The 27,522-nt window shown below is 41.5% G+C and overlaps 1 protein-coding gene across 3 annotated transcripts in view; it reads right to left on the bottom strand.

Moving 5' to 3' along the window:
* itpr1a (inositol 1,4,5-trisphosphate receptor, type 1a) overlaps positions 1 to 27,522 on the bottom strand; it is an 88,363-nt gene that overhangs the window by 56,719 nt on the left and 4,122 nt on the right. For all 3 annotated transcript variants that reach the window (XM_061727549.1, XM_061727550.1, XM_061727551.1), the window contains exons 3-15: positions 24,155 to 24,225; positions 11,459 to 11,568; positions 10,789 to 10,875; positions 9,128 to 9,286; positions 7,994 to 8,092; positions 7,339 to 7,422; positions 6,501 to 6,647; positions 6,262 to 6,357; positions 6,135 to 6,179; positions 4,965 to 5,119; positions 695 to 794; positions 299 to 459; positions 64 to 205 (exon numbers count right to left, since the gene is read on the bottom strand). In XM_061727549.1, coding sequence (XP_061583533.1) covers positions 64 to 205; positions 299 to 459; positions 695 to 794; positions 4,965 to 5,119; positions 6,135 to 6,179; positions 6,262 to 6,357; positions 6,501 to 6,647; positions 7,339 to 7,422; positions 7,994 to 8,092; positions 9,128 to 9,286; positions 10,789 to 10,875; positions 11,459 to 11,568; positions 24,155 to 24,225 — 1,456 coding nt within the window. The remainder of the gene's footprint in view (positions 1 to 63; positions 206 to 298; positions 460 to 694; positions 795 to 4,964; positions 5,120 to 6,134; positions 6,180 to 6,261; positions 6,358 to 6,500; positions 6,648 to 7,338; positions 7,423 to 7,993; positions 8,093 to 9,127; positions 9,287 to 10,788; positions 10,876 to 11,458; positions 11,569 to 24,154; positions 24,226 to 27,522) is intronic.

The raw sequence follows: 27,522 nt of genomic DNA, 5'->3' as shown, positions 1-27,522 counted from the left end.
TACAACTGGAGAGTGTAATCCCAGTGTCGTTAAAACATTAGTCTTACTATACTAAGACGTTACCTGTTTGAGTATATTCTGTTCTCTCATAAGCTTCTGCCGCTCCCTGTTGGGTTTGTTGACCATGATTTCCAGAACATCTTGTCCATTGTTGGGAATGTCCACAACAAAGAACACCAGATCCTCCAGAAGCTTGGTGACCGCTCTGATTGTGTGTAAAAAAGATGCAAAGTAAAAGGATGACCATCTTCCTTCCACAGACAAAAAGCACAGTCCTGCCTCAATATGTATTTTTTACCTTCTTTCATTCTGTGTGATGGTGCCTTTTTCCAACTTTCCAGCAATAGAGGCCAGCACTTTACTGGCATCGTTTGCAAAGTCAAGGTCTCTCACTTCCGCTGGTGAGACGGGCACAATGGCAAAAGCCTCTTTGTCTTCTTTCTGTGAAGATGTGCCAATCTGGAAGCAGAAAAGAAAAGCAGACTTTATCATTTATCAAAGCAATGCAAGATATTCTTAGAAATTGGCCCTGTACAGTTCCACCAGCACCTAATAGTAAGAAAGAGGGAGTTTCCCAAATGACAAGGCTTTTGTTACCTTATGGATTCCATTTAATCCCAAAAGCCCAGATGAATGTTAGCTCATAATAAAGAAATGCACAATTTACTAGCGATGTAGATATCAGAGAACTTACACGTAGCATGACAGGTTTTTCCTCCTCCTTGTCGATTGGCTGGTTGGTGCTGTGAACCCAGGTGTTGGTGCACAAGTGTCTGAGGCGCACATATGAGTTTCTGAAAGACATTGTTTTTTTGTTTAGATTGTATGTTTGTGATTTTTTTTGCAATGTGTTTGCATGATAAATGTTTCACATTAAAGAGTGACCATCTAAAGTAAAACAACAGTCAAAGGTTGCCAATAGTTACTAACACAGAAAAGTCTTTTTGTCCTTTTAATTTTTTTTAGGTGAAAATCCCCCTCTGTCAGAATATGAAAATAAAATACATTAAACAGACTTAAACAGACTGAAAACATGCTGCAAGACAGGCAAAAGTGGAATACTGTATGAATGAATGGTAATGTATTACAAGTACAAATACCGAATTCAAAGCATACATTCTGCTCAATTTATCATGACATTTCACAGAAACAAGAAATAGAAAAAAGCATTTACATCATTCCCAAGCATGACCTAAAAAAAATGGTGACAGCAAATCCTGAATAAGTTAATATGCCGCCACCCACCTGCACTGTATGCTACAACTGAGCATTTAATATGTTATGCAAGTTCTTTAAAATGTACACATACATTGAATAAGGAAGGTTTTTTAATGCCCAGAAGAAAAGATTCAAGTAGGTTTTTGGAAGAATGTTCACTGCTGCAGAGAGATGACAAGAGGTATAATCACAAATACCACCTACTGTAACTGGTTTCAGCAGAAATTGTGACTAAACTACATTTATATAAGTCCATCCATCCATCCATCCATCCATCCATCCATCCATCCATCCATCCATCCATTTTCTTCCGCTTATCCGTTCCCGGGTCGCGGGGGCAGCAGTCTCAGCAGAGATGCCCAGACTTCCTTCACCCCAGACACTTCCTCCAGCTCTTCCTCCAGCTCTTCCGGGGGGAGTCCGAGGCGTTCCCAGGCCAGCCGAGAGACATAGTCTCTCCAGCGTGTCCTGGGTCTTCCCCGGGGTCTCCTCCCAGTGGGACATGCCTGGAACACCTCCCTAGGGAGGCGTCCAGGAGGATCCGGTACAGATGCCCAAGCCACCTCAGCTGACTCCTCTCAATGTGAAGGAGCAGCAGCTCGACTCCGAGCTCCTCCCGGGTGACCGAACTCCTCACCCTATCTCTAAGGGAGCGTCCAGCCACCCTGCGGAGGAAACTCAACTCGCCCGCTTGTATCCACTTATCCTTTCGGTCATTACCCAAAGTTCATGACCATAGGTGAGGGTAGGTGCGTAGATTGACTAGTAAATCGAGAGCTTCGCCTTTCGACTCAGCTCTTTCTTCACCACGACGGTCCGGTACACCGACCGCATAACTGCGGACGCTGCACCGATCCGTTGGTCAATCCCACGCCCCATTGTTCCCTCACTCGTGAACAAGACCCCGAGATACTTGAACTCCACCTGAGGCAGGACTTCTCCCCCCACCCAGAGAAGGCACGCCACCCTTTCCCGGTGGAGAACCATGGCCTCGGTGTTGGAGGTGCTGATTCTCATCCCTGCCGCGTCGCACTCAGCCTCAAACCGCCCCAGCACATGCTGAAGGTCCCGGTCCGATGAAGCCAACAGGACAACATCAGCCGCAAAAAGCAGAGACGAAATCCTGTGGTTCCCAAACCGGATCCCCTCCGGCCCCTGGCTGCGCCTAGAAATCCTGTCCATAAAAATTATGAACAGGACCGGTGACAAAGGGCAGCCCTGCCGGAGTCCAACATGCACCGGGAACAAGTCTGATCTACTGCTGGCAATGCGAACCAAACAGACCCCATACTCACTACTGATCCCCCCCACAGAATGGCCCGAGGGACACGGTCAAATGCCTTCTCCAGATCCACAAAGCAAATGTGGACTGTTTGGGCAAATTCCCGTGAACCCTCGAGCACCCTGCGGAGGGTGTAGAGCTGGTCCAGTGTTCCGTGACCGGGACGAAAACCGCATTGTTCCTCCTGAACCTGAGGTTCAACAATCGGCCGTATTCTCCTCTCCAGTACCCTGGCATAGACTTTCCCGGGGAGGCTGAGAAGTGTGATCCCCCTATAGTTGGAACACACTCTCCGGTCCCCTTTTTTAAAAAGAGGGACCACCACCCCGGTTTGACACCCCAGCGGCACTGTCCCCTTCCTCCATGCAATGTCACAGAGGCGTGTCAACCAAGACAGCCCTACGACATCCAGAGACTTGAGGTACTCAGGGCGGATCTCATCCACCCCCAGTGCCCTGCCACCGAGGAGCTTATGAACTACCTCAGTGACCTCGGCTTGGGTGGCAATGGAAGGCATGTCAGTCGGGTTGAGGAGATCCTCGAAGTATTCCTTCCACCGTCCGTCGATGTCCCCAGTCGAGGTCAACAGCTGCCCACCTGCACCATAAACGGTGCCGCCAGAGTACTGCTTCCCCCTTCTGAGGTGCCGAACGGATCTCAAGAATTTCCTCGAGGCCGACCGAAAGTCTTCCTCCATGGCCTCCCCGAACTCCTCCCAGACCCGAGTTTTTGCCTCCAGGACTGCCCGAGCCGCGGCTCGCTTGGCCTGCCGGTACATATCTACTGCGTACTAGCGATGTAGATATCAGAGAACTTACACGTAGCATGACAGGTTTTTCCTCCTCCTTGTCGATTGGCTGGTTGGTGCTGTGAACCCAGGTGTTGGTGCACAAGTGTGCACCAACCAAGAAGGCCGGGTACTCCGCACTGCTGTTCGGCCCGTAGGCACAAACAACAGTGAGAGACCTTTTCCAGACCAAAGACAGAAGGCGCAGGGAAGCGACCCTCTCGTTCACCGGGATGAACTCCAACACATGGCGACTGAGCTGAGGGGCTATAACCAAGCCCACACCAGCCCGCTGCCTCTCACCCTGGGCAACTCCAGAGTAGTGGAGGGTCCAGCCCCTTTCAAGGAGCTGGTTCCAGAGCCCAAGCTATGTGTGGAGGTGAGCCCGACTATCTCTAGCCGGTATCTCTCAACCTCACGCACAAGCTCCGGCTCCTTCCCCCCCAGCGAGGTGACATTCCATGTCCCCACTGCGAGGGTTTTGGTCCAGGGATTGGGTCGTCGAGGCACCCCGCCACGACTGCTACCCAGTACACATAGCACCAGCCTATCATGGACCTTCCTGCGGGTGTTGGGCCCACGGGAAGGCAGGCCCACGTCGCAGTTTCAGGCTGAGCCCAGCCGGGTCCCACGGGCAAAGACCCGGCCACCAGGCGCTCGCCAGCGAGCCCCAACCCCAGGCCTGGCTCCAGGGAGGGGCCCCGGTGATGCCGATCCGGGCGACGTGGCGGTCCTTGATTTTTCTTCTTCCATGATAAGCTTTGGAACCGCATTAGTCTGGACCGTCACCTAGGACCTGTTTGCCATGGGAGACCCTACCAAGGGCGTAATGCCCCAGACAACATAGCTCCTAGGATCATTCGGACAACACAACCCCTCCACCACAGTAAGGTGGCAGTTCAAGGAGGGGCATTTATATATGTGAGAACGAGTAAATTAGTTTCAAAAGTGTTGTTGACATTGCGAATCTGATGTCCATTTTATCTTAGTTTTAATGCATTTTGTAGGAAAGACCTCTTCTAACTGAGTACATCCCGGCAGGATTCTGCACATGGAGACACATTATAATAAAGCTGCAGTGGACAAACCCTTCATTACATGTGCATGTTTTTGGGTAGACTTGATGGAAGGGTTACAACAAATGAATACCACGTTTCGTGTGGTCCAAGGTGACATTGCTCCCACTCGTAAAGCATGAACGGTTACCAAATCAGTCCCCGAATCCCATCCCAGCACAAGATCTCTGGGAGATGCTACATCATCGTGTCAGGAAGGCTTCAACAAAACATCAAACGAAGGAGTAACTTTTAAAAATGAAGGCTTACATATATTCCTAAAGCAAAATTTACTGTGAGTTTAGGGTGTATTTACTCTGTCACACTCGTGAAAGAAATCTCCTGAGTGGTTTATGCAAGAATACCGTTTACCTGCAGTTCATCACAACATACAGTATATCCTTCTTTAGGTCATCATCATAAACAAGAACTGTAACTGTATGATTAGTTCCAGCATATTAACAGGTGTCATTACGAGCTTTCTGTGTTTATTTCATAAACTTATCAAGATGACGTTATACCACTGAGGAAGTCCCCCATTTGCCATGTCGTCTGATTTTTATCAGGAATGACACACCAGTAACCAGACAAGACACTTTCCTCAGTCACGCATCTTTCTTACCTGGGAACTAGTGAGTCTCCACCTCTTAAGGTCGTAGGATCAAGCTCAAATATGGAAGAGATGTCGTTTCCATCAGGAACCGATACAAGCGTGTACATGACTCTATCTTTGACATTTCTTAAACGGGCTCTCAAGGCTTCATGCTCCGAGTCAAGCTGGGGGGAAAAAATAAATAAATAAAAAAATGTATATATAATAATTGTAAACTCAAACCATAAAACATCTTAACAAGTACAATGTTTCAGTAGTTGATAAAAGGGTTAACGCCTGCTGCTGGGGAAAGATAAAGATAATAAAAAAACGTGTTGAACTAACTTTCAAAATCCCCAATGATTAAAAAAAGACACAACCAGTTCTTTTTTTGTAAAGGGAATTTTCTCATTAAATTGTCGCAGTCTTAACTGGAGTAAATACATCAACAACGATTTGAATAGCTTAAGACTGAAGACCATGTGAAACATTTTCTTCAAATAGATTTCTTAACTAGATACTGTTAGTCTCCAAATTTCATTAGGATTCCCATTTTCTCATTTTGAGGTGTATTTTTGAACATAATCCAACTATAATAATAAAAATAGAGGCAAAAAACACCTCATTTTGATCTGCTTTATCTTCTCTGAACAGCAGTTTGGTTGATGCATGTTTTCTATTCAGCAGCAGCAGTGAGTAAGTAAACTGTGGGGCAGATCAGCGGTGAGCTGGCCTGCTTGCTGCTCTTGTGTCAGTGATGTTTAAACTTCATGCTGTTGAGACAGTAAACTGCAACCGGCTGCCAAGATGGTTACAAGACTGACATTCATTGTAGAAGACTGCCACCTGCTGGCTATTAAAATACTTGCACATTTTTCCAAAGAATACGGTCCTCTACTGCTGGAAATGGTTAACAGTGGTGTGCTTTGTTTGTTTGTTTGTTTTTTTTTTATTATAAGCTTAGTGGGGGGGCTAATAATTAACTTAGCTCCGCCACCTTCACACACCGGAAAAAGGTGAGGCAGTCACATATTTATACAGGCTCAGTTTTGAGATCCTAGCTGCTTTCAGATCCATATGAGATGTTCTGATACACCGTGATATTATCACACACATCCAAAGCAGCTAATCTTAACAAGATCTAATACGTTTTTGACAAAAAATGAAAAAAAAAATATTAATTGTAGGTAGTTTGCTTACTGGAGAGCGGGAATCAAGGCACTCCTCTTCATACTCTGGGTTCACCTGAAAGAAATGCAAAAGTAGTTGACTTTTGTTATTTTTATGATGCATATCCACAGACAAAGAGTCTGACCAACGGACCGACCTCTGCAGCCAGGTAGTGTCCAGTGGCTAAGTGTTTGAACCTGAACAGGCTGTTCCAGTACCCCGCACCGCCTCGACATGGATCATGCTGCACCACCTGATATCAGAGACATTAAACGCAGGTGTAAAACATCACCACATTCACCCTTTTTCTTTTATATCATTCTGGAATCAGCTCAACTTTACAGCACATGTGGCAACACAATTGGCAAAGCCAGACTTTGAAATACTCTTGCTCACCTCTATCTCCCATAAGGCTTTGCTGCTGGTTGCCGAGGTAGCTGACTGACGTCCAGTAGTGCGAAGGAAAACATACTGTTTTTTTCTGTGATCATCGCATGTGAGGAATTTCTCCTGCTCTGCATGAAACAGCCGTACCACATCACCCTGGAGAATTGGAAGACAGCTGTCACAACTGGAATTGAAAACAACCAACTCTGCCTGACAAAGAAAAAGAAATATCTTGCGGGCCCGCAGAATGTTTCAAATCCCATGTACAAGACATTTTAGAGAACTTGTTCAAGACCAATCTAAAATCACATCAGTTATCCGAGAGCAATTTTTGAAAGTTACCAGACAATGATTGAATACACCAGTACTTGTATCCAATATTTCCCTCTGGGAGTGCTAACTAGCAGACCGAGATATCCATATAAATTGACCAAATATAAAGCCATAAAACAACACAATATAGAGTCTAATTTGTGAGCACCCACTCCAGATTGATAAAAAGATGGTAACAAACACAGCAACCAGCCCACTCAGATCTGATGAGCAACCTTGTGCAACACCTACATTTTGAAGTCCATGATTTCTTCAAATAAATAAATGATATAAACTGTGGAAAATGATTTTCTTAATTGGTTTCAACAAAACTGTTCTGAAATTGATGACGTACTGTACATTTTACATACCAAATGTTTATAGAAAGATTTAATTGGACTTAACACAGATGTTCATGTACGTATTTCCAAAACGTATAAATCATATTAGAAATACAATGTGCTCTGTACCAAGATGCTAGAAAAAAAGAAACAAACAAAACACAATAAGATCAGATTTGCAGCAGCAGACGCACCCCTTTGAGCACAACCTCCTGATTGTCACTCCATTTCATGAACAAGACGATCTTCCAGCTTGTGTTACAGTTTACAGAGTTCACCTGAAAAACAAATAGAGGTTAATATGACTGAAGGTGTAATTTCCTGGCAGAAATCCTGCTCAGTGGGTCTGAAAAACAAGACAGAGTGTTTGTGCACATCGATTTTTTCTCAATTTTAAGTTATATAATTTACTCTCAAGACAGGAGGATACTTGTAAACCTTCCTATAGGCAAACATTTGGACTTCCACCATTTTAATATTATACTTCTATTAGAAAATATTTTAGACATCTGATTTTTATTTCCTGCATTTTCACGACTTTTGTATTTATCCTTAACTTCACAATCCTGCAACTACTTTCAGTCACACGTAAGAATGCCCAAGCCTATCAACAAAATGATTTGCATTTCTGTAAGAAAACCTTGATGCCCTTTGATAACGCAACAGGAGTCGTGTTGCTAAGTAACACAGAACAGTGCAGCATTATGAGACGGGAGCAGGATGAGTCTCTGCTTGACGGACTGGACGACAGCGACACAATCCTGCAGCTGAGCATCAGAGACCTGCTAACCAAGCACTCATGTCAACCAAACACTGGTCACAAGGGGAAAATGATAGAAGGAACCAAACCTCATTGCATCCCGGATTATCCACAAGCTGGTGTGTGCTGGCATGAAGCGGCTGACCAGCATTGACTGGGTTCAGGACTACTTTGTCCCCAATCACCACCTGCAATCGTGCACAAGAAAGACAAATTAAAAGTGTGTTATAAAAAACAAAAACAAAGCATGTTTGTGCATCATAACCTTAGCACAAGCAGAGCTGCATAACGTAGACAGTAGAATAAAATTATTCAAAGTTAACGCGACCAGATTCGTCCCCCTGCATACATGAACTTATTGCAGCCTAATTTTCCTCCTAATGTGGTTCAAGTTGCCTTTCAGCAACAGCCTTCTAACTACTTCTGCAAAGGAGGAAGGGCAGATATGATTTTCACTCTTGACTAATTCTGCTAATTATTATTTTTCATTTCTTTAAGGGGTTTTCTTCTGCCAGAAAAAAGCGAAGCATGACAATTTTATTTTCCCCACTGCCTTAAAAGATACCGCCAGTAGTCGTCCAACAGTCCAACACCCCAGAGATAATTGCCGTCACACATCACAAAAGAAAAGAATGAAATATTCCCATCTGTGATGTTCAAATGTACAACTACTTGCAGTGCTTTATTTGTAAAATGACTTAATTCATCATTGATGGATTATTCAAATATTAATTCATTAAAACAATTAGGTGTATTTTTATTTATTTTTCTCCAGTTTGAGTGTGGCCCATTCAGGGTGTCTAGTGAGTAAATCTGAGATTTTCAGAAAGGTTGTGGCGTCATTGTCACCACTTTTGGAGCACCCATCACACATGCAGGAAAAGCATCATCCTGGTACCCAGGAGGTTATAGGAGGAGGTTAGGATGCATCCACCCATCCAAATTTGTACTTGTGTATGACAACAAAGCGAAACAGCAGCAGGTGTTTCCAAACCGTGATTGATGGGTTTCTAATCACAGTATGAGTTGTAATTTTTTTGTGAGTGCACATTTGTGGGAGAACTTTCTCAAATCATCCATCTTCCTGGCTCATTATTTGATAAATCACAACTTTATTTATCCAGTGGAAGAACAAAAAAATATCAAATGAAGGACGTATGTCATCCCAGATACATTTTAAAGCTACTTGCCGGCCCCACCACCCTTCATACTAGATGACTCACACTGTCCCCGATGGAGCGGAGCTTGTAGAAGGGCTGTATGTAGAACCAGGAGCCCTCATTTCCAGCGGTGTCCAGCATCACCCTCATGGCGTTCTTCTCCAACAGTGCCGGCAGACGTTTGTTCACCGTCAGATATTTGTTGCTCTTCAGATGAAGGAGCTGAGCAGAAATGTAATACGATAAAATTAAGTTTATTAAACCCACCTGACAAGCTGAAATATCATTTGGGGAAAAATGTGCTTCTGAATTTGAGGAGGCCACAGAAAGGCAACCTGAAGCTGAGGAACCACTGCAAGTGCTGTACAAAACAGGACATTTAATGTGATTCAATGTGTAAGAAATGCAATAAAACCATTTAAGAGTTAACTATGTTCCTGTTGATGCTTCATCCAGCACTCAGAGATATTCAGTAGTTTTAGCACTTAATTAAACACTTTCTCTTATTTTTAATTTTAGGTGGGCCACTAAAGTATGTTTTTGCTGCGGGTATGTGAGCAGTGTGGACCGGACAGCCACCCAGTTCCTGTTACCGCGGACAAGTCGCAGTGACAACTGGAGGTCCAAGTATCTGATCAGGGGGAACTTAAGAAACCCACTCTTAAGTTTGTGTTGTGTTCATTTTTGACTCGCCTCTGCCGTTTAAGAAATAACATTTAGGAAATAACATTGAAGAATACATCTGAGGAGTTATCACTCGATTTAATCAAGAGCATATCTTGTCAAATTCACAGAGAGCTTCTTGTTTTCACGCCGTTACTCTACTACTCTCCTTCGGAGGTCTGCATTAACACTCAGAAACGCTGTGCCTGCATGCAAACATGCTCTGCTTCACCTCAAAACTGGGTTTTTGCACTCAGACTAACTGTTGCATACACAAGCTGCCTGCATCTCCAGTTTGAGCTTCCCTCTTTTGGATTTCAGCTTTTTGCTCTTTCATTGAAACAGCCTTATCCCAGCCAATAAAGTGCCGAATATGACTTCGGCATCACTGTTTCCACCCCCTTCATTAGGGAAGCTTGTTTTACCTGCTAGTATCCCCTCCTGATTATTAGCTGTTAAACGGGTTCAACGGATCCCTTACAAGCAGAATAAACTAAAGAACAAAAAAATAAAATAATGAGGGATCCGCTGAACTCATTTCTCTAGAGTCGTCCAGAGGGCAGATGTGAAGTAAAAAGAGCGTTGTGGGCACTTGGTTAGCTGATTTTGTTTTTCTTTTCATGGTTGTTTAACAATAATGCAAGATTGAAAAACCGAAGCAGAAGCAGAAGTTTCATGTGGATGCAGAAGAAAAGTCAGTGATGGGCGATCAGACTGGACAGCACAAAATGTGTGTGTGCAGCACTGAATCCGGGTACAGAAACACTTTTCTGAAGTAAAGCAGAACATATTTGTAGGCTGGCAGACTTTTTAAGTGTGATCAGTTCGAGAGAGAGTGGTACAATGTCCGATTTTGTAAACACGGAAGCCGGCTCTCAACTATGGCCTTGGAAATAAATATACTGATAATATACTCCCATAAATGCTCTCTAGCACAATTTAAGCATGTGACATGTTGGAATATTTGTGGAATTAAATCTTCCTCAATGATGGATTTCGTTGGATTCGATGCATTGAGTTTCATTTGCTAATTACCAGCCAGCTGTTTCTGACGAACAAACCTGGATGACGTTCCCGTACTGAATTACTGTTCCAAGCAGTTTTTTGTTTTCTGAGTCGTTTTGCTTCTTCTCCAAGTCAGCTGCATGCTGCCATGCAAAAAAAAGACACGGGAGAACATATCGTCACAATTAAGAACTGCATCATAGCTCAGTACAACCACTCCTGTGTTAAAAACACTACAAGAAACCTCCGGACGAGTTGGAAACCCAACATTACAATACAGGAGTCACAGAGTTCTTAGCCAAAAATGTACATCTCATAAGAAGGGCCTTAACTGAAGCTCAGATAACCATGGAAACGCAGAGAAAATTGCAATCTTCCAGTTTATGACTGTGTGGTCAGACGGATTGCTTTAAATGGTATTGTATAACAGCAGACAGAGAGAAAGGAAAGCATAAAAGGCAGAAAGGTATGACAGTAGTAGTGAAAGGCTCCTGAAAAATCTCTATAAAAGGACTTTAGAGGATTCTCCCTCCAAATATCCCAGATAAAAGCTTTTCTTAGGCTACAACGTGCAATAAACATTCAACTTGTCTCTACATTCACTTTGAATTCAAACCCTACACAAGATGAAAAAATAAACATAAAGTTTCATGGAAGAGCTCATCCTATGTCACGCTGTCCTGTCTCTAATCGTGGGAGGCAGGACTGCTCCGTCCCTTCATTTACATGCAGCTTGTTGAGGAGCACCGCATCCGTGTTCCCTCCGGGTTTCGCTGCTTTCCAGAACTGCTTCTGCGCCGAGTAGCGGTTCATGGGACACAGTTTGAACAGACAGTCTGCACAGAAAGAGAGAAAAAAATAAACATTAGCTTCAATTAAATAAAAGCATGAAAACTAGATTGAAAAATATGTTAATGAAAGCAGTGATGGAGACAAGCCACACCTCCAGACATCACACATCTCAAATGTTAAAACGTAAAACATCAACACCCATTTGATAAAGATCTCCTCTTTGGCAAGTAATTTATTCATATAAAAAGTATAAACTAAGTGTTTTAATTCACTTCTCTGTAGATTGAACCAGGAACGGTGTGTGCTTGCATTTTAAAACACACATTAATATTTCTCCTGAATGCAGATCAAAGGCCTTTGTCTGCTTCAGAGAGCAGTGATGAGAGACAAGACAGCATGTGTTTATGCCTGTTACATAAGCATGGTAACGTGTGGTTAAATCCTGTGGTCAGACCATGATAAGTACTGAAACATAAAACTCCATGTGTCTGCGTGTTATGAGGTGGTGTAGTAGTAAAAAGCCATAGTCAGCTGGAGTTTGCAACCGCGGCAACGACGAGATGCTGTTGTCATCAATAGTGCCTGATTATGCTGGTCATTTTCATAAACTCGCCAGGAGGGAAACCAGGACATGTATTTGCATGTGAATAGCGTTTTTAACAGAGTTCCTCTTCTGTCCCAGGAGAGTTCCTCTTCTCCAACTGCAGCACAGGGAGACTTGCACGCTGGATGAAAGCTGAGTTTTATTGAGCAGCTATAGATTAACTCCTTTTCCTGCAGATTTTAAACCTCGACTTACGACAAACCCCTCCTTCTGAGTCCTGGCTTTCCTCTAAATTCACCTCTCATCACACCGCAATTCTCTTTTCTGAGGGTGAAAAGTGGAGAAAAAGAACAATCTGTCCATCCTTCCCCTGTTCCATTGCTCCACAGCAACATGACCAAATAAGGCCAGACATGTGAAGAGGAGTTGGATGACAGAAAGAGAGAGGAGAGGGTGGGACTCCCTATATTCCCCCTTCGATATTCTGTCATCCCTCCTTCTTCTCTCTGAATTCCTCCAACCATTTCACACACCACTCGCTCCTCTTGGCGAAGTGTTCCTGAGCTCCTAAATCCTCTTCACACTACCTTTACTTGCCTCCTCATCAGACGCAGTCTGTTTTTGTTTGACCAAAACTACAGCAAGAAAAAACAAAGAAGGGGAAGTGAAACAAAAATGAGGAAGACGATGCGGAAAAAAAAAGAGAGAGAGTGAGAATTCAGGGAGTTAAGAGAAAACAGTGGCATCAATGGGGTCAACGTGCATTTATAAGTTACAGATACATCAGACACGTTCACACTAACAGATGAGACAGTGTTTGGTCCAGGTTGTATCTGAGTGAACGCTGAGGCCGCCAGGCTACATGGTTTTATCATACGCTGAACACACAATCACAGCATGTGAGGGATGATAAAGCCGCACTAAACATCAGTTGCGAGTGAAAACCTGTTCAAAACCATGCTGACACTTTCTTCTCGGGTCAGGGAACAAGCGGTGGGACTAGTCCAAAGGCCACAAAATGATTCATTAACATTCCTGCAGCCAGAAATTATCCTTCACTACCGGAACCTCTGAAGCGTAAACATTGCTTTATTTAGTACTTAGATATCTCTTTAGACAAAACACAAAGCGAGCTTTGGTACCGGCTGACCCACATGTGCTTACAAAAGGTACGTATGGTAAACCCACTCAAATATTCCTGCAGTTGTTTGCAAGTATAAATGTGGGAATTTAATTGCTTGTTTCACTTATTTTCTTTGCAACTTTTAGGTAATTTGTCATTGTAAGATGTTTACAACATCTTGTAGTCTCAAATCAGTTATTATATGACTATTTTGCACTATCAAACTTAGAAAAACTATATTGTCATTTGTCAAATTCACCTCCGTCTCCTTTTTTGGCAAATAAATTGCACTTAAAAAAAAGAAAACACCCACACAGTTGTAATTATTAGGTCAATGACCCTGTGCTGGGCTTGCATGCTGCTGAAGTGACACGAGGAGAGCGACGCATGACGAAGCAGGGTATTTACATCCCAACATGACCAGCATAAGCAATATCCAGAGTCCTAATGGGAACATATCGTATACCGGTATGTTAAAAGAAGTCTTCTTGTACTTCAACAAAAATGACCCACTTTCTTTAAACTCAGACCCCTTCTCTTCTCACAGACTGTTGAGCAAAAAGCTGACTCAAGACTGAGGAAGTTGGCTTTAAAATTTCCGCACTACTATATATATATGTATGTGTATGCGTATGGGTGCATATATATATATATATATATATATATATATATATATATATATATATATATATATATATATATATATATATATATATATATATATATATGTATGTATGTATATTAAATATAGTAACAATGCACATATATATGCCTTAGGTTCTTACCAGCATGGTATTAACCATTAATATGTGTGCAGACGAGGTTTAAAAAAAAATTTAAAAAATTCCACACTACCGCTAAAGTAAGAAACATAGTGCTAATTACATGCAAATACAGCATCCGAAACTTAACAAATGACACAAGATCACCACTTTTAGGTGACCGCTCCCTCACTTTCAACATTGGACTGGTTACAAACATAAGTTCTGCTCCAAAGGTCTCGACAAACACTGTACAGGGTTCAAGAAGATCAGGAGGAAGCTGTGTGAAGCCACTGTAAAACCAGCACAGAGGGTTTATGTTTGGGAAAGTTGCACTGAAGAGCTAAATGTCCACAACAAATGATGTGAGAATAGCAGCAGGATGAATGTATGCAGGGTAGATTTATTCAATGAGAAGACAGAACTGAATAAAATCCCTGACGGTGAACAGTTTAATAGTTTTCGTGCAGGAAAGCATTGGCGCAGCGTTAGGGAAGACTTCAACAGTAACTAAATGTCACAAGGGGGAACTTCTTGTGACAACCCAGTTATATAAATTCCTCCACCATTAATTAAATTTTACAATCTAATTGAGATTGTACAATTAAATAAAAACATTAGAATATTCAATTTCCCAATGCCCATTGATAAATGTCTTTTGGTTCTGTTACAACTCAACCTCGTGCTGATTGCGGCTGTCCTGAAGCCCACTGAACCCATCATAGATGAACCCAGTGATGTTACAGTCGATGGGCTCACAGCTCTGTGATTCACTTCTGTGAAGTAGTTAGTCCAACGTCATATAGACGGGCTGAAGGACACCTGGTCTGAAGAAACTGTTCTTCACCTCAATGTTCTATGATTTTGGTTTACAACAGAAAAGAGGTAGCGAGGAACCAAATCTTTAAACTGAACTGGGCTGTACGGCTTCAAAATATTTCCAGGGACACGGCAGGTACATCTGAGATAATTAAGCAAGGAGCTGAGATGGGCAGGAGTATACTGTATATTTGACGTCAGACCAGCGTGGCAGTATATAATTAGTAATGACTACAACAGACTGTAATGGCCTTCACATGCTACTCGTTTAAGATGAATGTTGAACAGAGATGACAAATCGGGTCGATTTTTTCAGCAAAGACAAATGTTTGATGACCTTATCTTCCTCCAGTTCTATTTCTCAGTGGTTTTTAGGGGTAAGATTAGTGTGCAGCATTGAAATGTCTCAAAAAGTAACAGAGTTTTGGACAAATCAATATTTTCACCTTATTAAGAAGGTAGAAAAACCACAACAACTCCAGAGTATTTATACTGTACAGCCATGATCCCGAACAAAGTACAACACACTATAATATTACATTTAAAAAGATGCAGACATGTTAAAAGAAAAAAGTGCATCACCTTTCACTTCTAGGGTCTTATGCATTGTGATATAATATTAAAAAATAAAAAATAAACTAGCCCTGGTCCTAACCACATCTTAAAAATTAACTAAAATACAGAAGGAGCTGAATAACAACACACAACATTACACCAAATTAAAAGTAAAAAAAGAAGCAAAAAAAAGCAAAACCACTGTCTCAAAACGTATCTTGTGCTTCAGTAGCTTGTAGAATCATGTTTTGAAGCAAAAACATGAAGGGATAATTTTTAGTGTGGCGTCATTTGTCTTTCGTATTAGCGCGGGGGATTTCTTGCCCTTTTTGGAGCACTATTTCAGTTCATTGAAGTCTGCCGGCATTCATTTATGCACAGCTCTCCTACGGTACTGCAGTGTTTCAGGCGTGTTTTACAGGATCCTTGAAAAATCTTGGGTTTTTTTTGTTTTTTTTTCTCTCCTCCTTTTGGTAGACATTCAGCTTTGATATGCTGCTGTTCTTTGAATCATTGTACCTGCTGCATGACCCGATTTCAGCCTAGTTTTATCAAGCTCTTGCTGCAGAGAGGAGTTCATGGGACAGTGTAAACAGTGTACAGGCCAAGTGGCTGCAAAACGAGCCCAAATCATCACACCTCCACCATCACACTCTGCTAAGCATACCGATAGCAAATGACACAGGATCTTTTTTTTGTGTTTAATTTCATCAAATGTGGCTCTGTGTAATATGGCCACAAATAATTTTAATTTGTTCATCAAAAGGATATTGTCTCAAGGTTTGTTCAGATGCAGATTAACTAACTTAATTCATTCTGCCATATACTATTAGGACAGAAAAAAATCTTTCTTATGATAACACCTTCAAGCAAGCCATAGTTGTTATGTCTTTTTCTAAAACTTTTAACATGCCAACTGAGGCGTACCTTCTGGATTTTCTTTTCATTTCTCATTAGCATTACATGGTTTCAACTTGGGTTTGACCTTCTGGGACGTCCAGCTGGAGCGTGAATAATCTCTCATGCTGCGGAATAATGGACTCCAAACTGGTTGGAAATGGTTTTATAACAATTCACAACTTGACGGAAAACAGTAACCGATTCTTCAAGATCATAGTTAAGGTAGTTGCTAACTTTATGAAAAAATGTATGGGCAAATAGTTTAACAATATAAGAATGACGTTTTTCAATGGGAAAGGGATTTCATCCTCAGATTTACAAATGATTGAAATAACCAGAGAATAGGAAGAAATCCATGCACATAGGGAACAACATTTATCGTTTGGTTAAAACTTAAGATCCAAAAAGACCTCCCACAGATCTGTGAACGGCCTTCCCTCTGCCTGCGGCAGCATATGCAAGCTTTTACTTTTGACTAATGCAACACTCACATCACATTACCATTTTCAAGGAGTACATTTTCAAGGCATTCAAGACATAAATTATGCTTTTTTTCCCCTAAAATACTGATAATGTGGGCAGACTCAGTAATTACGATAAAAGAAGAAAAGTACCTGCTTTTACAAAGAGCTGAAATAAGTTTTAGGTCTGAATGAGTATTGGGGTGAAGCAGAAAAGCGTCCTGCAGTGTTATCGAGCAAATTTCAAATTCTTTTTTGTAAATCGTGATCAACATTGAGTCCTATGGGTTAAAGAGAAAAAAACTTCTAATTTCTAATCGGCATACAGTTTAAAGCCATACATCCATGAGGACAGAGAATGTCTCTGTGCACACGACAAGTAAAAATGGTTAAGATGTTTGACTTTAAAAGAACAACAAAACTAAAGCAACAGAGGACCTCAGTTATACCCAAATGCTCAGAACGATGATGGTAAACACTCTGTCACAAGCTTGTGGTCTTTAATTCTTCAAAGTTTTAACATTTAATTTAGTTTTGTACTAATTTCAATGTTTTAAATTCCTTTTGAATGATTGCAATCATTGGGGAAACTTGTCAGAGACCAAAGCCAAATTTCAAACTAAAAGCATCCAATTTTTGTTGGTTCTTTATGACCAAAAATGTCAAACACCGGAAAATCATCAAAGACCCACAACCACAAATGTCACAATCTAATCACATCCCAGTGTAACGAGAAGCTGGGGGGAGGGGGGGGGGGGGGGTCTTTGCCTTTCAGACTATAATAAATGCTATTAAACAGACGTCCACAAACACATCACCATTCAAAGTCTTTTACAATCATGAGGATGGTGATTGATGAGTCAGTAAAGAGGATGACATTTGAAAAAAATCCAGCATTCAATCTGCACTGCAACATATGACCAAAAAGAGTTGCCACCATAGCAACCTCTAATTAAGACGTGTTGTGGCATTCAAATAACCGAGAGAGGAAGTATGAATCATAGTGAATAAAAAATGTAAATACAAAAGCAACTGTTACAGAGCTGCTACCTTCAGCAGTGAACTCCTCTGAACTCTGCACTCAGCATGTGTAGGTGTCTCATGGTATTTCAAAACCATGTCCGGGCATAAACACAAAGCATGGCTCGTGTCTCTGTAAATAGATACAGGCTATATGAGTGTGCTCGTGTGGAGGATGCAGTGTTTACATTACGAGGAAACGTCAAGCATATTTCAGCAATGACAATAAGGCCCAGTGGTAATGGTTCATCTGGCCTGTTGCCCTTATAGCATCCACTTAATTACCTCTGCGCGTGTGTGTGTCTCAAATACACAAGCACCCACCAAACCGGAGAAAGACAAGAAAGTGCTTGCAGATAACAAAGAACTCCTATTAAGGAATAATACCTTGTATTAGGCATGTGTTTGAATCAGCAGCATTGACTTATTTATATGAGGGCATCTGGGCTTTTGGGCATCTGGGCAATGGGCTTCTTTTTTGTTTTTATTGTAAAATTGTAGTGTTTTTACTGTATCGATGTGACTAAAAGTCCACATTTAAAGCTCCTGCCGTGATATGTATACATATACACACACACGCACTTATATAGCCTAGACACCATTGACCATTTCTTATAGGCCGCGAAGAAAGCGATAGCCAATTTAGTTTATGGGAACACTTCTCTATGTGAAGTCTCCTTTGCTGAGGTGCTCTCAAGCTGTAAAATGTGGGTTCCCTTCCAGGTAGGGTAAACCAATGAGCCCCCCCCCCCACCACTCATCCATCACCTGGACACGTCCCCCGTCCCCCCCTTTACAGACATAAGGAAGCCTGGTCTGCTGCTCCACTCTCATGCAGTTACATTTCTTTTGCATTAAGTGAAACACTGCTACACATAGTTTCAATATTCTCTTTCTGATTTCAAATGTGACATTAAGAGATTTTGTTGAGGAGCAGGAGACTGTTCTGAGATATGTGATGATTTTTTTGTAAGTTAGTCAAAAGAAAACGAGGGCGGAATGAAGATTTAACGATACAAAGGCCTTCCTGTACGAGTGAGCCAAATACAGCTCCCTCAACTTAATCATGATTGATGCTGAAAATAGACATACTAACAATTCACTTCCCCTGCTCGGATGGAGGTATGGGTTTAACTTTTTGTTTGCTGGTATGTCTGGAAAACTATGCAAAAACTACCAGCTGCTGAATATCATGACAATTGATGGAGAGCTGGAACGTGAGTGAGAGGAAGAAACCAATAAGTTCTGGTGGGAATCCAGATCTCATTTGCTTAAATCTATGACACAGGACTTTGCATATCTCAGTAAAATCTGAAAATGGTTTGGACTGCACTTGCCTTGAACTCTCTCCAGACACCATGTACAGTAAGTATGGACTTCCTGTTCATGTCTTGATAAATCATCATGGTCCTTATTTTACAGATGCATGCAGAAAAGCTACCTATGCACTAAATAAAAGATGATGCCCAGCCTAGCAGACCTCGGATTTATACATTACACTTGACAGTTGCAAACAGAGATGGATAGAGAGGGAGCCTCGCATTTTGTTGAGGTATCAGTCTGCAGTCTGTTTATCGTGCTTACAGCAATTATGTCTGTGGGGCAGATAACGACCGCTGGGACACCAGAGGCCCACAGAAGAGCTGGCCTGTGTAGGTCACTCCAGAGATCAAAGCCACCCTTTTTAAATGTTGTCCAGACTTCTCTAACCCTTGAGACAGGAGATATAAATCCAAATACAAAGTATGATCATGTGCACATAAAATGCATGCTATCTAACACAAGTAAATGTCAAACTGAGTTTGAAAGGGCACAAATTGATTTTTCGAGATCAGTTTATTTGAGAAAAACTGCAAAGAAATTATGCAAAAAGGAAAAATAATTATTTTGAAACAACTCATACATGTGACGCATATTCTCACGGTGTCTGCGGGGGGGGGGGGTTTCCCACAAGGTAAAGTAAACGGTTTGTTAGTCTTCTCGCTCTGTGTGTGGCCCTGTGAACAGCTGGTAAACTGTCCACTTCTTGCTTAAGAGGCTCTGTCCCCTCTAAAAGTCTGTTTTGATGAGCAAAACTAAAACGTCCTTATTTTAGAATCAGGAACAATGAAACAGCAAAGATACAGAATAATACTATTGAAGCAGCAAAAAGTTAAAAAAAAAAAGAAAAAGAAAAAATACTTCTCTAGAAAATAGCTACAGTATATATTTCTGACTATTTGATAACAATGAGGATTGTCAGACTATGATGGCGGATTATCTTTAGGGATATAATAATAATAATAATAATGACTTGGATTTATATAGCGCCCTTCAAGGCACCCAGAGCGCTTTACAGAAATCATTATTCATTCATACACATTCTCTCTGGTGGTGGTAAGCTACATTTTGTAGCCACAGCTGCCCTGGGGCAGACTGACAGAAGCGTGGCTGCCATTCCGCGCCAAACGGCCCCTCCGACCACCACCAACATTCATACACATTCACACGGGGCAAGGTGGGTAAGGTGTCTTGCCCAAGGACACTACTATATATACGGATGGTATACCACTCTCTTATCAGCATATACAACAGAAGATGTAGTTTAGCAAGATGTTAAAAGAACATGACAAGAAGTTTTGACATGGCCTCCAAACTTGACAAATATCAACCTGATGGCTTCTGTGGGGAGCATCAGTCTAGAAAGAGCTCTGCTCACAACCCAAAGGCTCCAAACGATCTACTGCCAACGTCCTGGTACCAGACAACCTGGAGTACCCTCAAACGTTCTTGTTCACGCCCTGACAGGTCAGCATAAGGAAGAACCAACTCAAATATGACCCATGGTTACAATATAAAAGGTACTTTATCTACATGTCAAGTTGTTTTTGGCCTTTGTTTATTAAAAAGGAAACATAACCTCCTTAAGTTCCACATAGTTTCATATACACAATGTTCATAACAAGGTTGGGTTATCACATCCTCATTTTACAGAAATTTAATTTTATCTATTTATTGTTTATTTGATGTAGACATCGCAATTACATCGGAAAAACCAGATGCATCGTTTGAGCATTTTAACACACGTCCTAATTCGACAAAAGTCATATATTGATCAATCCATGATCAAATATGCAGAGAAATGACCAGATCCCAACTTTCTTATAGTCAAATGGTTAGATAGTTCCAAAGTAATTGCACAGTCTGATATAAAGGCCATTGAAGGGATGTGTGTCTTAGAAATGTCAGAGGTATAAAATTGTTTTATGTGTAGTTAGAAGAGGATTAAAGTTGTACATTTATGCGACACACAATGTCTGCAGAGACAGTCTGTCTCTTCTCCTTCACACTCTTCTCCTGCTCTTGACAAAAGGCTGCCACTAACAAATATTTCTTTTTTGATTTATGATGCAGTAAATCGCCTTGTCATCTCTGTTTAGAAGCTCGACTCTGCCAAACAAACTAGGACGGAGGCTTCTCACTGCCGCATACTTTCTCAGGCACTTATCCAAGGCTACTGCATTGAACCCGTTCTGGGAAGGAGACTGTTAGTGCTTCTGATGCTCTAAATGGAAGAAGGGACTCAATATTAAGAGGAAGTAGTTGAAGTACGAGGAAAACAAAACACCATAAGAATTTGACAACAGCGATTATATAATTACTTTCTTTGCAAGAGAGATGATACAAAAACCCTGCAGCACACATTCAAAATAACTTTGCAGTTTTGTCATACATAATCAAGTGAAGAAGTAAGTAAACTCTCTTTCAATTATAGTTTTATGCATCATGAAAACGTTTTAAATAAATAAATAAATAAATAAATAAATAAGGGGCACAGCTGGTAGTGCAGCCGCCTCACAGCTAGAAGGTCCTGGGTTCAATTCCCGCCGGGGACGCTGTGGGCGCTGAGTGCGTGTTAAGTTCCCCCATGACTTCAGTGCCCACACCCTGGGTGGGGTTGGTGAAAGGGCCTTTCTGTGTGGAGTTTGCATGTTCTCCCCTTGGTTCCCTTGGGTAGCAATGAGAGCTACCCTTACAAAAACATGCAGCAGTCCTGGGGCCTCATCTATAAAGCTTGCTTGCGCAGAAAAAGCGCCTGAAAGTTGCGGAAGCCACCTTCTACGCAAATCCTCGGATCTAAAAAGAAAAAACTAACCGAAAAATCTGCTTATCTTTACGGCAACTCGGACCCTCCCGTAAGAATTTACTTAAGACACGGGGAACTGGCGACGCAGGGATTGAGGTGGTGAAATGAAGCCAGATTCATGTCATACTCTTAATAATGTCATCACACTTCACAACATATATCAGACTTAAAATAATAAAATAATAAAATAAAATAGCGCTGATCGTGTTCCTCTGTGTGAAGCTCAGTCAGTCAGGACTCTGGTGCTGCTGGAGCTGCAGCCTCTTCTTCACCCGCTTTAGGACAGAACAAATGAGGGGCTGCTTTTAGGGAGCCCCACGGAGCCCCTAAAGGGACTCAGATTTTTTTTCATATGAGTTTTACGCGCGCGTGAAACCTTTCCGTGCAGGTGTGTGGTGCCTAAATTAGGGTCCCGCGTTAAAACGACGCAGAGCCTACGGCGTAGGGTACGCGGCGACGCGCACCTACGCCGTAGGCTCTGCGTTGGTGTAACGCGGAACCATAAATCAGCCCTGAGCAGCTCTGAGGGGAGACCGGAGAGGAGGAGGGGGAGCGGGGGGTGAAGGGGAGCTGCCGGGCCGTTCTCGCCATAGACATATGGTTCTCACATCGTCTTCGCACAGACGTTTATTAATGGCTGATCCTACCGTTAGTTTTTAAACTGTAAAAAGTGGGGGGGACAAAAACAAGACACTGTTGCGCCGGGGCACTCACGGCGTTCCGCGCAGCAACGGCGTGCTGCCACTCACTTGCTGTATTTTATACTATTTATTTTTGTACTTTTACTGTGACCACAAAATAATGTAGTTTTCCTGTCCTCCACCTCATCCTCAACATCTCGATCTCAGATCTCAGTGAAATTCAGTGGCACGGTGGCTGACACCCTCTCAGTCATCCTGAAGCCAAACAGGCTGCAGGAAGCCGCTGCGCATGCTCAGCAGGCTCATTCATATGCAAAAACATACCATTTTTGGTATGAAGTGGGCGTGTAGAGGGCGGGATATGAGGCGGATTCAGCTGCGCAGCCTTCCAGCTGGATTGTGATTTATAAACCGAAAATTGCGTGCAAATCTGCGTGCACATGGTTTTATTGATCCGGATTTTTTTTTGCGCCCGGCATTTTCGGCTTTTGAGTGTACGTGCATTTTTAGTATGAATTCTACGCAGTCCATTTTAAATGAGGCCCCAGGACTGTACCTTAGGTAGAGCACTGGGTGATAACATGGGGAGAGGAAATCGGGATAAAAATATTCAATAAAAATATAAATAAAATAAAATTTAAAAATAAAAAGGTCTTAAATCTGGGTAAAGTAAACCTCAGATAAGCACTTTGTTTGCCAGTAAATAATGATATGGTGTATAATCACAGGTTCGTCTGAGGTATTCATCCAACTTGCAACCTGAAAATAACCACATATATATTTATTGTTTGTTTTAATCTTTTACCATCTAAAAGATTAAACTTTATTTTTCAGGTCTGTAAGCTAATTTTGCTGTGTGAAACTAATTTTGTCTGACCTGCAGCTTGGACAGGCCCCTGTCCCTCTGCAGGTCTGAAGGGGATGAAGCAGGTGTTTTACATCTTAAAAGGAGGATGTTTTTTGTTTTTTTTTCCCACATTACCATACACTCCTGATCCATCAAGCAGAACTTGGCCATCTAGAAAATATTCAACCTATGTTGCATTTTTTTAGTCTAGTACTTACTCCACAGCAGGAAGTCCAATTATTGTTGTCTGATATTTATGAAGAAATACCAACGACAAACGGCTTCAATGTTCTCATACACTCGTAGTGCAACATTGAGCTAAACATGTCCCAGGAGATTTAAACTTTTAGCCTGAGAATTGTGGGTCATGAGTTTGACTTCCTGTATAGCAGCTATTTATAGCAGTTTCACCAGAACTAAGGGCTGAAGGCTTTTACTATGATAGCAGCTTTATTGTTGTGTATTGTTTCAATAAAAAAGGGAAAAAAGGATAGATTCTCTTGTTGTCCCTCTCCTCTAATGTACAGTAGAGGACATAAGTAAAGTAAACTCTCTTTCAATTATAGTTATGCTCACGTCGCTAACAAGCACTTGGATGAAGGCATTAATGCAGGCATGTGCATGCACAAACACACACACACAGGCTCCATCAATAAAGACAAAAGTAGGCCTGTTTCAAGTCCAATGAGCTCAGATATTGTGGCCATCACCAAAGAAACACGATACAACACATTCAGCAGCGTCTCTCACACAGTCAGCAGTGTAAACAGAGCAGTTAGTGTTATGATTCTTGCACGAGTGAGAAAGAAGAGTTTCGACACTGTGCCTCTTACCTCTGAATTTCTTTGGAGGGTTGTTAAGATCCCCAGCGTCAGGCTGGACCACGCAGCGGTCATCCACCAGGCTGTAGAAGTGAACATATCAAGACATCGTTAAAGCACATGATGACATAACTGCAGCAGCCATGCAGGGTTTTGTCTTTGAGATATACTGTAAAGCATGCATAGTTTTTTTCCCCATTAAATTTATAATGTGACAATTGTGGATGAATGGAGAACTATTTTAGCCCGGGAGATGTCTGGCACTCAAAACCAGTTGTGGTTGTGTGCAATGCATTTTTTGAAATTGTAGTATCGACCGTGTTATTTTTGCGTTGAAGTTCACCAGTGTGATTGCATTCCTCCAGAAGCAGACTGACCAAATTCCCTAAAAGAAATTATGTCAGCAATCAAGTGACAAAAGAACCAAACAACTTACCGGTAATTGTGTCTGGACTACTTTATGAGATTTGAGGGTTGACATATTATTTCATTAGGTGACTGCTTTGTGCAGCAATAGATAAAATATGTCCATAAATGTTCATGTTGCCAGTTTTTTGTTGGTTTTTAATTTCTGGTTACTGACTGCAGTGATAGGAATAACTTATGATATTCTAAATAATAAAATACCAGCAGCCATGTACATTAAAAGCTTAAAAAATAAATAAAACAGATTTTAGCTATATAATAACGGATGCAGCTTAACAAATGGAAATATACAGGCATAATTTTAACAATCCATGCTACTTTGCATTTAAGATGGTTGGGGGGGTTAAAAGCCTAAAAACCTAAAGATCATGCTGGAAGCATTGAGCACTAAATGCATTTAAATGGTAAATAGTACAAAAATGTAAAGGACATACAGGTCTGGAATAATAGGATGTGTGAGGTCTTAGGAGACGAGGTGTTCTTAGAAAAGATGAGTCTAACAGATTCTTGAAAGCAGAGAGATCTTCCAGCTCTGATAGCATTTGGAGATCATTGCATTATCGTGGAAACACAAATTAAGACTGTGTATTGAGACAGCCATCACATGATGTTCCTAAGGAGGTTGAAAAAGGACAATATCACAGAGTATAGATAGCTTGGTGGATTTGTCAGGCAAGCCTACATTTCTACTGAAACTGCAGGGTCATCTGGTAAGTATGATGGGTATCATTGACTATCATGTGCATATCAGTGATTCAAGAAGCTATGCAAGCAGATGACTGGACCAAAAGAGGTAGATAAAGAGGTAGAGATGAGTCTTGGGGTATCCTTGTTGTGATGTAAAGGGAGTGATGTTTGTACTTCAGAATAGCCATTAAGGTAAAACTCAATGTTCAACTGTACCATGTCCGAAATGTTGATCAAAGACAGCAGAAAATGGTTTTATGTTGTAGTTTACCTACTCAAAGGCTGCAGAGACATTGATCAAGGAAAGAATAAAGGATTCTGATGCATGTCTACCCCCTTTAGACCAGTGGTCCTCAACCTTTTTTCAGTGATGTACCCCCTATGAAATATTTTTTCAGCCAAATACCCCCTAACCAGCGCAAAGCACTTTTGGTTGTAAAAAAAAAGACCTAAAACAGAGCACTGTGCCATCAGTAACTGATTTATTAAACATAAAAATATTGCTGCTATGCTTCAACCACGACTCCATCGTTGGTCCAAGTGATTGACAGGTGAAGCCAGGTGGCATTTGACAGGTTAGGTGGAACCATCCTGGTGTGGGGGATACTCTGCGGTTTTAGGATAATAAGTTGAATAGCCTACTCCTGAAGATAGAATTAATTTTATGAATTTAGACTTATATTTTCCTCAATTATGAAATATTTATTTTTAAATGATTTTTGCATGGATGCTACTTTTTAAATATATGTATATTTTAAAATCTCACTTACCCCCTGGAGTGCCTTCAAGTGCCCCCAGGGGTACGCGTACCCCCATTTGAGAACCACTGCTTTAGACCTTCCATTACAAACAAAAAAAACATCTCATTGGATTGGCCACTCTGAAAAGTTAGACCAATTTGGCCAGTGTTCTGAGAAGGTTTTTCAGCAGCAGAGTAAGTAAGACAAACCTTCTGAACTTGGAAATAGCCTGAAGGAGCTTAGTGAGAAGTGAATCCAGCAGATATGTAGTAAAAGTCAGTCTCAGTCAGGGTGAAAATTAAGATATGGACCCATTCACAGAGAGTGGATAGTATATAGCAGGACTGGTTCATGTTTGCTTTTATATTATACTTTTGTTGCCTAATTTCACTGTGAGGAGCTTGCTTTTTCCATCTCTCGCCACAAAATAAGGAATTATGCTGGATTAGATGACCACTGGGCAGAGAGGAATTTTTGGTGACGAATATAGCTTTTACTGGTCTGTAATAACACAAGTCTGGACACAGACCAAATCCCACATCCATTTCATTCCTTTTCCAGCAGAATGTCGACGGTTGTCCAAACAAATCTATCTACTGTTACAGGCATTACAACTCAAGGGGTAACGGTTTAAATTTGGAAATGAAGTGAGACTCAGAATGATAAGAAGCTATGACAGTGTGTGTGTGCAGAAAGCATGTGTATCTTGAACAACAAGAGGATCTGGAGAACGCTGCTGAGATGCTGTTTGTGCATCGAGTGGGTGTCTCATTTTCAAAACTCCCATGATCATTTTTGTAACCGAGTATGAGAGTGTTTGTTTTTATACAATGGAAGCGCTTAAACTCAAGAAAGGTCACAATGTCGTTTTAATGACTCAGTCTTTGCTGTGGGTCGTACCATTTTTCATGAGCCGGGGGGTTCAGGACGCTGATCTGACCACCCTGATACCATCACTGATGTCAGACAGCAAACATTTTGCTTTCATTTGACTACATGCTAGTTTACACAAGCTGACTTTTTACTATGGGGTTGTTTATATTCAGTATTAAGCAAAAACTTAAAAAACCCCACTTGTCAATCATTATTCTAGTTTGTGACAGTTCTATATTTTAATGTAAACTTCCCAGTACTTGTGGTTGGCTGCTTTAAAGTGGAAAGGACAAAATGAAAACAACAAAATATCAGTACGGAGCAGATTCATCGCATTTCTATTCCTGTTTTTTTTCTTTTGTCTTCTTAAATGTTACATTTCCCTTATTTTTTATATATTTTGTGAATGCTCTCTTTTCCATTTTGTTACGGGAATTGTTGTGCTTTATAAAATCTATTTTCTGTTTTGGGCCTTGCTGCAGAGATGTTCTTTTTCTTTCTTTCTTTATTCAGTTTCATTTCCGCTTTATTTAACAGAGACGGTACAAACATTGGCAAGAAGGATTAACTTAGAATTAACTGCTTCAGATTTGCCACCAAATGTGATCTAGACCAGCGCAATGTGCATGAGCTGGTGGTATACATTTATTAATC

The sequence above is a fragment of the Cololabis saira genome, chromosome 8 (genome assembly GCF_033807715.1).
Source record: "Cololabis saira isolate AMF1-May2022 chromosome 8, fColSai1.1, whole genome shotgun sequence".
Lineage (NCBI taxonomy): Eukaryota > Metazoa > Chordata > Actinopteri > Beloniformes > Belonidae > Cololabis > Cololabis saira.
Note: the sequence above shows the minus strand (reverse complement) of the source record. Positions and strands in the feature narration are given on the sequence as shown.